The sequence below is a fragment of the Mastomys coucha genome, unplaced genomic scaffold (genome assembly GCF_008632895.1).
Source record: "Mastomys coucha isolate ucsf_1 unplaced genomic scaffold, UCSF_Mcou_1 pScaffold14, whole genome shotgun sequence".
NCBI classification, from domain to species: domain Eukaryota; kingdom Metazoa; phylum Chordata; class Mammalia; order Rodentia; family Muridae; genus Mastomys; species Mastomys coucha.
Genome location: NW_022196896.1, coordinates 86,577,148 through 86,591,225, shown reverse-complemented (window position 1 = coordinate 86,591,225; position 14,078 = coordinate 86,577,148). Strand labels below are relative to the sequence as shown.

At 42.0% G+C, this 14,078-nt stretch overlaps 1 protein-coding gene across 1 annotated transcript in view; it reads right to left on the bottom strand.

The window, feature by feature from the left end:
• The window catches only part of LOC116088492 (cytochrome P450 20A1), a 38,564-nt gene extending 35,334 nt beyond the window's left edge, over positions 1-3,230 (bottom strand). The window contains exon 1 of the mRNA XM_031367689.1: positions 3,079-3,230. Coding sequence (XP_031223549.1) covers positions 3,079-3,150 — 72 coding nt within the window. The 5' untranslated portion in view covers positions 3,151-3,230. The remainder of the gene's footprint in view (positions 1-3,078) is intronic.
• Between the last annotated feature and the right edge of the window lie 10,848 nt (positions 3,231-14,078).

Genomic DNA, 14,078 nt, shown 5'->3' with positions numbered 1-14,078 from the left:
ACCACATGAAGGCTCACAACCATCTGTACAGCTACAGTGTACCCATATACATACATACATACATACATACATACATATATAAATAAACCTTTAAAAAAAAAAGACAACACATACATACTCATTGGATACAGAGAAGTCCAGCTGGTACCTACTTAGAGCCTTCCCCCTACTGACTAGTAGTGTTCAGGATACAGGAAGGCGCTCTGCCAAAGAGAATGGTAAACACTAACCCAGCTACAAACCCTTGATCTACAGTGACGGCCGAGGATTTGGATCTAAGCCCACTCCATGAGATGGAACCCATTCCCAACACTGGTCAAAAACCCGAGACTAGGCAGGCCTAGAGAAAGCCAAAAAAACTACAGTTCTGCTAAAGGAACAAAGCAATAAAATGACTCCTACTGACATCCTGCTATACTCATAGATCATGCCTTGTCAGCCATCATCAGAGAAGCTTCCTCCTGCAGCAGATGGGAACACACACACACAGAGCCACAGCCAGACAATGCAGAGAGTGACAGAACTTGGAATACTTCATCCTAAACAGGATGTCCCCATCAAATTGCTCCCCTTGGGTTCAGTGAAAATGAAATGGAAAGATTTTAACAGCCAAAAGGGATGGAGGAAACCAGGGACACAAGGCCTTCTAAACATAGCAAGGACAGTGCACAACGAACTCACAGAAGGGGGTCAGCATCAGATCGGGTCCCAGCACTGAGAGAAGTGCATACAAATTCCGTTCCCTAGCCCAAAAGCCATCTCCAATTGATAACCACTCATGAATGAAAACTCTAGGTTTTCAACAGTCTCCCTGGGGATACGAACCACTCTAAGGTTGTTAGGGAATAGGGCAAAACTCTAAAGAATTCTGCATCCTTGGGACCTTTTAGTACACTCCAGCTAGGTCATCACCTTGTCATTCCACTGTGGAGCCGCCCATCTTGGATTATCAATACTCCTGAATTCTCCAATCTGAGCTTCCTTGGCATATTTTGCCACACTTGACTCAACTAATGATTCTTTGCCTTCCTTCGGTTTGACTGCTCCTCCCAGACTTCTTTACCATCCCCTCCTCCCTTACCCCAACTTCTCTCTTCAGCCTCTATCTAAATATGGAGACTTCAAGACCTAGTCCTTGGACCTCTTCTCTCCTACATCTAAATTCTCCAGGAGACTGGAACAAACTTCCTAGCTTCAGTATAATATATACACTGGCAGTCCCCAAACTGTCTCCAGTCGGGTTTTTTACCTTAAACCTCAAGACTTTCACACTTGATTTTGCCCCATTTGGATGTCAAACAGGCATCTTAAGCCTGGCTTAGGTAACCCCAAACTTCTGATCTCTATGAAACCTCACTAATTTCCACCAAGATAAAAGCTAAGCGAAATCCTCACTTTCCCTGGGGAAATCCATTCTTCCATCTACCAGCCTCCATCCCCACCCCACCCCCGCAAGTGCTTTTCTTCCAGCTTCACTCAATCTCACAAACCACTCTAATTTAGATATAGGAGAGAAGAGGTCCAAGGACTAGGTCTTGAAGTCTCCATATTTAGATAGAGGCTGAAGAGAGAAGTTGGGGTAAGGGAGGGGGGGACGGTAAAGAAGTCTGGGAGGAGCAGTCAGACCGAAGAAAGGTAAAGAATCATCAGTTGAGTCAAGTGTGGCCAAATATGTCAAGGGAGCTCCAGTCTCACTGGCTTTATCTTAACCATGTGCTATGACACTAGGGTCCATCTCTCACCAAAACGACAGTAGTTATCTTTCCACCTACTTTCTCTGCTCCCACCCTTGCCCTAGCCCCATAACTACAGTCCATTCTCAACACAGTCGCCAGAATGCCTATCATAAAACTTAACTAATAATATTAGGATTGTTCTGAAGTGGGGTCTCACTAAATTTATTGCCCAAGATGGCTTCAAGCAGAAGATCCTCCCACCAGAGCGCCCTGAGTAGCTGGGAATTAGACATGGCCAGCTCGAAAATTAAAGTTCTCTTTTAATCTGAAAATTCCTTGATTCAAAGATTTGCATTTTTTAAAAAGGAATGAATTGAAGACATTTTTTGCCACATATTTTTTCTTAAAATTTCTTCTAGTATACAAAATTTAAAATTTAAGGCAAGAGCTCATGTGATCCAGACCGGCCTAGAACTAGGGTCCATTTTGGAGGAAACCTTTGAACTCTCCTGTCTTCACCATCCAAGTGCTAGGATTACAGGCCCGACACAGCATTCCCAGTTTTTCTTAAAACTAAAATGGCCACTTATCTATTGAAACCTTCCAGTAGAACACAGACTTAAAAGTCCTTTGAATAGCTTTCCAGCCATTTACATCTGTCCATCTTCCTGGTCTGGTTTTACATTTGCTCCAGCTACATGGATCCAGCTTGCTAGGACACAGTTAATTCTCTTATTCCAGGAAGGCCTAGACGCTCAACCTTCAGTTCAGGTATGTGGCTTCTATATTAGCCTAATCCACCACTAGCTCTGAACAGGACATTTCTAAGAAACTTTTCCGTCACCAGTAATCTACCCGGGGCTGTTCACTGCCTTTCCACTTTTCCATAAATCCACCACATTTTGTACATATATATTCTTTTAAAGACAGGGTTTGATGTAGTCCAGGGCTCCCCACTCCCCCATCCCGCGCTGGGATTACAGATGTACGCAACGCCCAACTTTCTACAATACACGTTAAGGAAGTTTCCTTAACCACTAACTCCGGAGTTTTGAGAGCTTCCACTCTGAAAAGGACAGGTGGACAAAGTTTGGATTGGGAAGCTCAGCTCTCCCATTCCAACAACGGTGCCTGGGCAGATGCAAGGGGGTGCTAGGAGAAGATGGAAGGGGTTTCTCTTCTGTCAATCTCCCCAAAGTCACCCAAGGTAATTGAGCGCCACCTCCGCAAACTCATCCGGGATACGGGGAATGCGGGACCCGCCCAGGACCACAGCCCAGCCACCACAGCACGCATGCGCACCGGGAACGCACTCCCGGGCGGTGCCACGTGACTCTCCCGCAGACCGCCCGCCCAGGTCCTCGCGGCGCAGGCGCATCCCCGAATCCCGAGTCGGGGTTACCGGGTAGAGGTACAGCACCGCTCCCACCAGCGCCAGCAGGAACGTCACGGCGAAGATGGCGAAGTCCAGCATGCTTCCTCCCGCCCGCCCGCCAGCGCGCCCGCGCGGTACCCGGCCGTGCGCTCCGCCGTGGCGCCCGCGGTTGGGGAGGGAGGTGGCCTCGGGCGGTCGGCGAATCGGAGCCGCGGTCGCCACGCCACGCCCGTGCTGGGCGTCTCCCCAGTCCTGCTGGCCACTGCTCCGCAGGCCACAAGAAAACCTCCAGGCCCAGGTTCCACCCTGGCCTGGCTAGAGGCGAGCTGCGACACCAGTCCACTTGCACAGAGTGGTCTCACTCCTACATTTAAGTGCGACTCATGACCCAAGCCAATCCGACCTGGACACCTGCATGGCTGAAGAGCTAGGCACCATTAGATGCTCCTTGTTGCTCAAAAGCGCTCCAGTGAACGTGGTTGGTTTTTGTTTAGTTGTTTGACAGGATCTCACGATGTATTCCTGTGTATCTTGGGATTATGTAGACCAGGCTAGCCCAGGACTAACAGAGATCTGGCAGCCTCTGCCTTCCCGGTGCTGGAATGAAAGGCGTTAGCACGGTGGCAGACAGTGGGTAGGGTTTCTGGCCACGGTGGCAGACAGTGGGTAGGATTTCCGGCTGTTACTGATGATTTGCAGTAAATTCCTTGAATTTTTGCAAGCTCCATTTTCTTCTATGTAAACCTGAAAACCGGAGGCTGGGGACTGGTAGACTGCTTTTCTAGTGTGTACAAAGTCCTGGCTTCAGTCCCTAGCCCCACATAAACCTGGCTGGGTGGCACACATCTGTAATCCCAGCGTCCACAAGGTGGACATAAGAAAATCAAGTGTTTAGTCATTCCCAACTACATACCGAATTCCTGGGTTACCTGAGTCCCTCCTGCCTCATCAAAATCAAATCATTCAAAGTAATACCATATTGTGTTGCCAGAGGTAGGGTACTATTGGATGTTCTGTAGGAAGCACTGAGGCCTGGCAAAGCAATGCTGGGTACTTGAGTATTTCAAGCATTGCTTGATCAGAGCATTACTGTAATTTAAGATCCTTCTGCTCTGTATGACTCAGAATTTTTTTTTTAAAAAAAAACCTTTATTGCATTATGATGAGAAAAGTTACATAATTTCAATTTATCTGCATTTATAAACATTTAAAACATATTTTAATTAAATAGGTTGAATCACATTCTTGTTTCCCTTTTGTACCACCGCTCCTCCCAGAGACCCCCCTTCAATACCTACAATATCTTTTTTGTCATATTCCTTAAAATTTATAAAATATTATAACAATAAAAATAAGTATTATAAAAGTTGTTTGATATAAAACAACAATCAATTTAAGTCTTATGTAGATGCTCGTCTACAGCAATAGTGAAAATACATTTTTCTCAATATAAATTTTAAATAACTCCAAACATATTAACTGAGTCAGAATTTTTAACATGGATTAATGTAAGGCAAACCCTGATACTTACTGGCACTACGTTTAGTGAAAGCATCCTAAAACAATTTATAGATTTTATAGCTTGAATATCAAAGCTTCAGACACAATTTGGCATGTCATTCGGAACTGCATTTAGAGCTAGAGCTCCTGTAATAAATGACTACTGCTTAAGCAGGAACCATACCTCACTGAAAAATGCCATATCTTTTTGAAGTTGTAACAACACTTCTACTGAAGATTTCTTCCATTGAAAATCACCTTTTTGGGCTGGAGAGATGGCTCGGTGGGGAAGAGCACTGACTGCTCTTCCAAAGGTCCTGAGTTCAAATCCCAGCAACCACATGGTGGCTCACAACCACCCATAATGAGATCTGACGTCCTCTTGCTAGTGCGTCTGAAGACAGCTACAGTGTACTTATGTATCACAATTAATAAAGCTTTAAAAAAAAAATCACCCTTTTTCCTGTTTCGAGACAAAGCTGCCTATTTGCTCAAGCTGTCCTCAAACTTTCGATTTTACCTTAGTTTACAAGTCGCCGGAATTTTAGCAAGGCACCACCTCACACAGCAAAAGCTGCACTTTTAACTCTGAATGTATTTCAAACTGCCCTGAGTCTTTCAAGGGTTTGGTTTTTTTATTGTTGTTGGTTTTTTGTTTTGTTTTGTTTTGTTTTTGTATTTGTTTTTATTTTCCAAGACAGGGTTTCTCTGTATAGCCCTGACTGTCCTGGAACTCACTCTGTAGACCAGGCTGGCCTTGAACTCAGAAATCCGCCTGCTTCTGCTTCCCAAGTGCTGGGATTAAAGGCATGTGCCACCACTGCCCAGCAAGGATTTGTTTTTAAAGTCAAATTTAAAGACATTTCCCATCAAAATGATGGTCCACATCAACAGCAGATAAAATTCTGAAATGTACAATGTAGCTATATAGCATTTATTTTATTTAATGATTTATTTTATGTATATGAGTGCTTTATTTGCATGTACACCTGCATGCATGCCAGAAGACACCAGATCTCATTATAGATGGTTGTGAGCCACCATGTGATTGCTGGAAATTGAATTCTGGACTGCAAGAAGAGCAGCTAGTTAGTGCTCTTAACTGCTGAACCATCTCTCCAGCACCATGGCTATATAACTTTAGGCACCACTCTCCCAAGACATCTGGTCCTCACCCTTCCTAGTCTCAAATCAAAATCATGCCTGGTACCTGCCAGGCAGGTGCTCCAGCACTGAGCCGCTCTAGGTTTTTTAGTCCTAAACTAGCTCTTAGCCTGATACCCTCTGGACTTTTGACTACCCACAAATGCAGGTCCCAGTGTTTCAGAAATGGAGCCTAAAACTAGACATGAGGATAAGTATAGATCAGTAGTGGAGCCTTGTTTAGCTTTGGTTCTGGGACTTTTCCCAGCACCTCAGAATGCTAGACACAAATAGACATCAACCAGTCTACTGCTTCTTTTTTTTAAGCTTTAAAAAAGTAGTTTAATAGCTATATATAGTATACATTCACAAGTTTTTATATTTAATACCTAAAATTTTTGTCTTGACTTGAACAGGTTAAATTTTTGACATTGTAAATATTCACATATTGAAAGTGTAATTCTTTTATAAAAATAGAATTTAAATGTAATGATTCATATTGTGAGCATGTTAGAATCAGAAACACATATGGACAAGCCTACATCTTTATTTACACAGTGCCAAGATTTATTGAATAACAAACTCACAAGCTTTGTTGGGTTCCTTGGTTACAATTTACCAAGTAGGACTTCTCTTGATAGATAGCTGGCCATTGGCAATCATAGGTCTTTTTACTCCAATCGTCTGTGTGTGTGTGTGTGTGTGTGTGTGTGTGTGTGAGAGAGAGAGAGAGAGAGAGAGAGAGAGAGAGAGAGAGAGAGAGAGAGAGAGAGAGAGAGAGAGAGAGAGAGAGAGAGAGAGTTGGTGCCCATAAGAATGGAGAACATGTAGAGCTCAAAGGACAGTTTTCAAGAATCAGTTCTCTCTTTCCATGGTGAGTTCCAGGGTCTGAACTCAAGATATCAGGCTTGAACCACAAGTACTTTTACCCTGCTGAGCTATCTCTCCAGCACCCCAACAACCGTTCTATGAAAATAGGGTTTCATGATAGAGTCCTGGCTGACCTAGAACTCTCAGAGACCCACCTGCCTGTGTCTGCATTCCAAGAGGATAGTTTTTAAAGGTGTGTGCCATCTAGACTGACTTCACTGGCCCTTTTATTCCATTCTTTATTGCTACTATTAAGTCATCCATTACTTCATGCAATAAATGTGTATGCATAGGTTACAGAATGACTATAAAAGGTGTTAGAGTACAAAGAAATCTTTCTGGAGGCAGCAGCAGAGAGAACGATACAGATGTGAATACAGGGATTTGATGAAATATTAGCACATCTGGGCTGATGGAGGTTCAGAGCCCAGAAATGAGCTGTACGTCTAATGAGCTGTACGGTGTGTGATATGTTTGAGACAAGGCACCAGAGCAGCCCAGATGGATAGCTGGAGGGATAGCAGTTTGACTGGGTTCATAAAGCGGTGGGGACAGTCAGGAGTTCTTTGCCTCTTTGTCTCTTGATACAAACATCTAATATGGTTGGATAATAAATAAGAGGGACTGTCCTCACTATACTGGCTTTTGGCTTTTGGAGACAGGGTCTTGTATTCCAGGCTGTCCTGGAATTCACTATGTAGACAAGGCTGATCCTCCTGCCTCTACCTCTCAGGCATTGGGATTAAAGGCCTGCACCACCACGTCCACTATGGATGTCCTTGTTACAGAGCCCAAGTAGACTGTTGTAGGGCCTAGTTTTCTGATGTGGTTTTAATATATGCAAGTACCTTATGAACCTTATCTACTTTGATAAATTTATAGGTGGGAACTTTTTACCTATAGGACTAGAATTTATCAGATTACTCCTAAACAGGCTGGTGCCAGGGGCTGATGGGATGCCTCAGCGGGTAAGAGCACTGACTGCTCTTCCAAAGGTCCTGAGTTCAAATCCCAGCAACCACATGGTGGCTCACAACCATCTGTAATGAGATCTGATGCCCTCTTCTGGTGTGTCTGAAGACGGCTACATGTACTTATTTATAATAATAAATAAATCTAAAAAAAAAAAAGGCTGGTGCTGGACAAGTGATAGTGTCTACGCGCACAAATTAGACAGGCAGTTTTGCTAATAATTTTATGGGAATTCTTGAAAAACAGTTTTTTTCACCATCGGTCAACTGTCAATGCAAAACATAGCTCTTAACTTCAAAGAGAGTAGGAGATACTTTATTTGAGCCAAATATAGGTTAACATGGTCCAGGAATTCAGAGTTGGGTTACCCCAAATAACATGAATCTTTTCTATAGACTTTTACAGTCACAGAAGAAATGTAAGTGATGATAAGTCAGGGCATTCACCAACATAGGCAGAGATACCAAGTAGGCAAGTGTGGTGGTCCGAATGAGAACATAAGCTACTGTTTGAACTTTGTCCACCAGTTGGTGGAACAGTTTGCAAAGGATTAGGAGGTGTGGCCTTGTTGGAGGAGGTGTGTTTCTGGGAATGAGTATTGAGATTTCAAAAGCAGCCAGCCTTCCCACCCCCATTCCCACTTAGCTCTCTCTGCCTCTGCTTTTGATCCAATTGTGAGCCCTCAGTTGTTCCTATTGCCATGTCTTCTCTCAGTCATTATGGACTGAAAGCCTCTGAAACCATATATTCAATTAAATGCTTTCTTTCATATGTTGCCTTGATCACAATGTTTTGTCACAGCAGGAGAAAAGTAACTAAGACAGCGAGTTACTGAAAAGAGGGGGAACCTATTACTTTCTGATGCCATTTTTAGTCTTTGGGTTGGTGGAGACTACTGGCACAAGACAGGTTTTACCTAATAGTTGAAAAGGTATTAGGTCAGGCACAGATACGCAGTTCAGGAGACTGAACAGAGCCTAAGATAATTTTGACCCTGTTTTTGCAAAGTTCTGATCAACCAGCCTTATAAAATCTTTAACATGGAAGAAGCTTTCCCCCTGAGACCTTGTTTACATACTTTAGCACGTACTCATATTGGATTTAAAAAAAAAACGAGACTTTTCAGAACTAGGCATAGCGCTGCATGCATATAATACCATCATGCAGCAGTCAGAGGCAGGAGGATTGCCAGAAGTTCAAGGCCAACATGGTCTACATAGTGAGTTCTAGGTTGTCTTCAGCTACAAAGCGAGACCTGTGTCAAATGACAATTGCAAAAACAGTTTTTAAGTTTGTGAGTTTAAATTTCTAAGTGTTTTAAGACTCCTATTAAAAAATTTAAATATTAGCCTAGCATGATGGCACATGCTTTTAATCCCAGTACTAAGGAGGCAGACTCAGGCAATGGAGGCAGACTCAGGCAATGGAGGCAGACTCAGGCAATGGAGGCAGACTCAGGCAATGGAGGCAGACTCAGGCAATGGAGGCAGACTCAGGCAATGGAGGCAGACTCAGGCAATGGAGGCAGACTCAGGCAATGGAGGCAGACTCAGGCAATGGAGGCAGACTCAGGCAAATCTCTGAGTTTGAGGCCTGCCTTGTCTACAGAATGAGTTCCAGGACAGTCAGGATTACAGAGAGAAATCTTGTCACAAAAAACCAAACCAAAACCAAAACCAAAACAAAAGACAAAAACCAAAAAACCAAAAATTTAAATATTTAAGAAAATATTTAAGTATGTAAGTAAAATAGTTTGAAATTTAAAATATTTAAAATCACTATGAATGTTTCTTCAAGATCAAAATAGCATCATAATTTTATTATTAACTTGATGGCCTGAAATTATATAGAATTAAACATCATACATAAGTAAAACTACAAACCAATAGTGGTTCATACCAGTGATATTGGCATTCAGAAGGTGGTAAATCTCCAACCCCAATATGCCTGTGAAAAAACACACAACTCAGTTACAATATTTATAAGCAGCAGAGGTTTCTGAGGTACAGGGCTCCTTTTGTGACCTTAGCCTCTCTAGACAATGGCTTGCCCTGTGACTTCTCTGCTATTTCAACATCCCTTACTCCTTTAAACAACTTCCATCTCTGTATGTAATTTCATCATTAGCCTTTTTGAACCACCTGGAGTCAACAGTTTCTTAATAGAATGGTCTCTGGGTGACACAGTAGGAGATCCCCAAATTGATTTTGTCAAAATAGAATTCTAGAACTAGGTTAAGAATACATCCAATGGGCTCCTGATGATATCCTTCCCTTAAGACTGTACCATGTGGACTAGTCAGATCCTCACCATTGCCATCAGGTGGCTAGGGGCTCTTAATGACTCCAGTGAGATCATAAAAGATTGTGGGGCAGATAGCAATTTCTGATTGCACTAAAAAGGTACGAAAGGTCACTAGCTATTCTTCCAGAAGACCCAGCTTTAATTCTTAGTACCCACATGCAGTTCACAACCATCTGGGACTCCAGTCCCAGGGTACCCAATACCCTCTTCTGGTCTCCACAGGTACTGTATGCATTTGGTACACAGACATATACACAGGCAAACAGTGATGCACATAAAATAAAAATCTCTTAAGCTGGGTGTTGGTGGCATACACCCAATGCTCACGAGGCAGAGAAAGGCAGATCTCTGAGTTGGAGGCCAGCCTGGTCTACAGAGTGAGTTCTAAGATAACCAAGGCTACAGAGAAAACTTGTCTCAAAAAACAAAAACAACAAAAAGTTTTAGGTCTTGAACTTCCAATATAAAGTATTGGAGAAGAGCCAGACTTTTCTGCTATCCTCAAATCCTTTAACTTGTACAGCTACATATATGGCTGAGTATCCGGCCCTCAGATCTAATTGTATATGTAGCTGCCATGCCAGTCAAACATACCACTGCTCTAATGTCTTTCTTGCTCCAAGTTAGGACTCTACTTGCTTTTGCATGGTGGGTGTTTGTGACAAGGCTTTGTTATGTAACTCAAGCTGATCTCAAAGTTGTAATCCTCTGGGGCTTGCAACTGCCTATAATCAAAGCTCTAGAGAATCTAATATTCTCCTGGCCTCCATGGGCACATACACACACAAAAATATACAAATTATTAAAAGAGAAAGTTGCAGCCTTCTGCCTCATCTTACAGAGGAATATAACTCTAGGGTCAGTGTTAGGGCTAGAGTATAAAATGTCTAGAACACCCATAATTTAAAGTTTAGTTACCAGCTGACAGGCTTGTTGACTCAAGAGGACTCTAATCAGTGTATTAATCCATTGGTGCATTTGTCAGTGGGGAACTATGGAAGGTCTGTCCTAGTTAAAGGTTGTGTTTCACTGGGGGAGGGGATGGAGGAGCCTTTGAAAGGAATGTATTATCCCTCCTTGTCACTGCTTCTTGGCCACCATGAGGTGAACAACTGTGCCCTAACATGCTGCTTGCTACGGTCTGTCACACTATGCACAGGAATCAGAAGGCATGCCATCAAGATCATGGACTGGAAGAAATCACTGAAACATGAACCAAAATAAATCCTTCCACTCTATGATATTTTCTCAGATATTCTGTGAGAGATAAAAAGCGACTAACACAGAGTAAGGCAAAGCCAACAGTTAAGACCCTCTGAATCTCTTCCAAGGGAAAGACAAAAGCGTCTTTCTGAAACATCTCTTGGGTCAGTTACATCACAAGGCATACTACTGTGTGAAGAACTCCCATTCTTAGCTCAATCCAATAAAGAGGATTAAATCCAGGACGGCAAGAGGGTTGAGTTTAGAGGAAATACCTCTGGTAGTTACCCAAGTTGACAGGCCACAAGGTTCCTTGAAATTTCTTTCCCAAGGACTGTGGGATCCCACATGCATGTTCTGGAGGCTAAGTTTTACTGGAGACAGCCATTTTGCTTATTCATGCACCACTTCTTCCTGCCGCCAATACTGGCTTCACATGCAGGCCCCTGTGCAGTAGACAAGCACTCTCAACATGGACCTCTAGCTTAGTCAGCTTTCTGTTTTGAGACAGGGTCTCATTACTCCACTCCGACTAGCCTTGAATTCTTAGATTCTTCTTGGAAGGGCCTCACAATTCCCTGTTCTCAGCCCCTCAGGAGCTTGGATTTTAGGGCAGTGCCACCAGGCCTCATTCAGTAGTGTTTAAATCCATATAATCACATAAACAGTAGGTGCCACATGACACAGCACGTCTCCACCTACTATTTTCTTTGAGAGTCCCTGATCCTCTACTGTAACAGCGAATTCTTTCATTTTCTTCTGAGACTAGGTCTATCTTAGTAAGCAGTTATGGCTGTCATGGAACTCCCTGTGTACACAAGCCTGGTCTTGAACTTTGGAGAGATCCAACTGCCTCTGCCTCCTGATTGCTGGGATTATAGACGTACGCCCAAACTAATTCTTGAGTATTCAGTTCACCAACTGTAACTCTGTGAAGAAAATGAAAGCTTCGCTCTACCTGAAAATAACTGTTATATGTGTCCTGCTAGCAAAGATTTTTGCAAAATTACCTAATTATTCAAATCCTCTTCCAATCTTAGCAATGATCTATAAGCCTTTATGACATTTAAATGAAGAGATATTTTATGTCATATATACAGAATAGGAAACAAGGAGAACTGTTTACCTAGAACATTATTAGCTAAGAAAATGAAAGTTTAGTTGGATGTACAAACCCTAGCTACACAGCTCTGGCAGGGTCCACTGTGAGTTCTTTGGATTTGGGGCAGTTTTTTTTTTTTTTTCCTAGACAGAATCTTAATCACTCTATTTTACCAATGAAGACTCAGGAGCCAGATGCTGGGATGAAAGCCTGCTAGCTCAGAGAGGCAGAGAAAGTACCCAGCTGACCTTCCTCCTCAGCTGATATCCTACTAGAAATCTCCCTTTCTCACACTGTCTCAAAAAACCTCCTTCAAACTGAATGTCCCTTCCTTCTACTTCCTATGGGTCTATCCATCTTCCTGACTCCCTCTTATTCTGTATGTTCTTTTTAATAATCCTGCGTTCACTTCCTGTCAACTGATTGCTTGCTTCGTCTTTTGACTTGTAGTTGATTTCATTTACAATATTGGATTAGAAGTGTGTACTAAGGCTGAGCCACACTACAACTAAAAACAAGTTTTCCCAGTAAACACAATCTAGGAGTTCAACATGTGATCAATACCTTGCAGCAATACCTCATGCATGAGACCCAAGGTACAGGCTTATCTTATATCCTACTGTAAGAGTGATACAATTCACTTAAAAAAAAATACTGCATGTATAAAAATGTGGCTAGTTTTGTAGGATTGCAACCAAGTGGTATCCTAAATTCTTCCTGTATCTTTTAAAATTTAATTTTATTTATTGCATGTATGTGGGTTGAATAATATATTCCTTGACTCTAAAAATCTATTACTAGACTATGATATTAACATGTTTTCTATAGGCTTTCCTGACATTAATAATGCCTACAGTTATAATTAAACATACTTTAAATAGATATTCCTTTGAAAACTACACTAAATGACAATTAGGTAAAGTTTTACAGGATATTTGTCAAAATGATCCAAGTAAGTAAATAAAATATAAAAACTCAAAAAGGCTTTACTTTTGTGGTACCAGAGCCTTGCTCACACGTAATAGCCAAGTGCTCCACCGTGAACTACATTTCCAGCCCTTTTTCACTTCTTTTGAGGTCTGTATCAGACTTTTCATTTCTGAGACTTGGTATTATTAAATTGTGTGAGTTTGCCTTGAACTCTCTCTATAGTCCACATAGGCTTTGAACTTGTGATCCTCCTGTCTTAGACTCTCAAGTAGCTAGGCTTATAGGTCTGTATAAGTAGGCCAAAATCTAAAGGTTTAAAAAAATTCTCATCAATTGATTGATGTGATATGAAATGACAATAAAACATAAGCTTTATCATCATTTGAAAACAATTATCTGATGCTTGATATAGTTTTAACTGACCCTGTCACTGACCTGGCTTTGATCCTCCATTGATTTAGAGATGTAGATTATGTAGTACAGAAGGCTCTAGTGCCTTCCATAAAGTGCAGCGTTATGACCAGCTCACATTGCCAATTTCTGTAGTGTGTCTAGACACAGAGTCCTCTGCAGTATTGTCCATTTCTGTAGTGTGTCTGGACACAGAGTCCTCTGCAATATTGTCCATTTCTGTAGTGGGTCTGGATACAGAGACAAAACACCATCAAGAGGCTGGAAGAGTATTTGTTTTGTCGCACTATCTTAACCAAAAATGAACAGTTAGGGTAGTGCTTAGGCACACAAAGTTGGTGCAAAGTATGGGAGGGTGGCTCAATAGTAGAATGTCTATCAGGCTTAAAGCCCAGGTTTTAACTGTTAGACAGATATTAAAACTGATGCATAAAATATTCTGATTATGAAACTGAAAAATTTAAAAATTGAATGTATAATCTGGTTAAGATAACATAAAAATTTAAGATAATTGCTTATTGAGAAAAAACTGGATCAATGTTTTTGGGATGATTTAAAATGAATGTCTTTTATGAATGGCAGAGCCTGATGC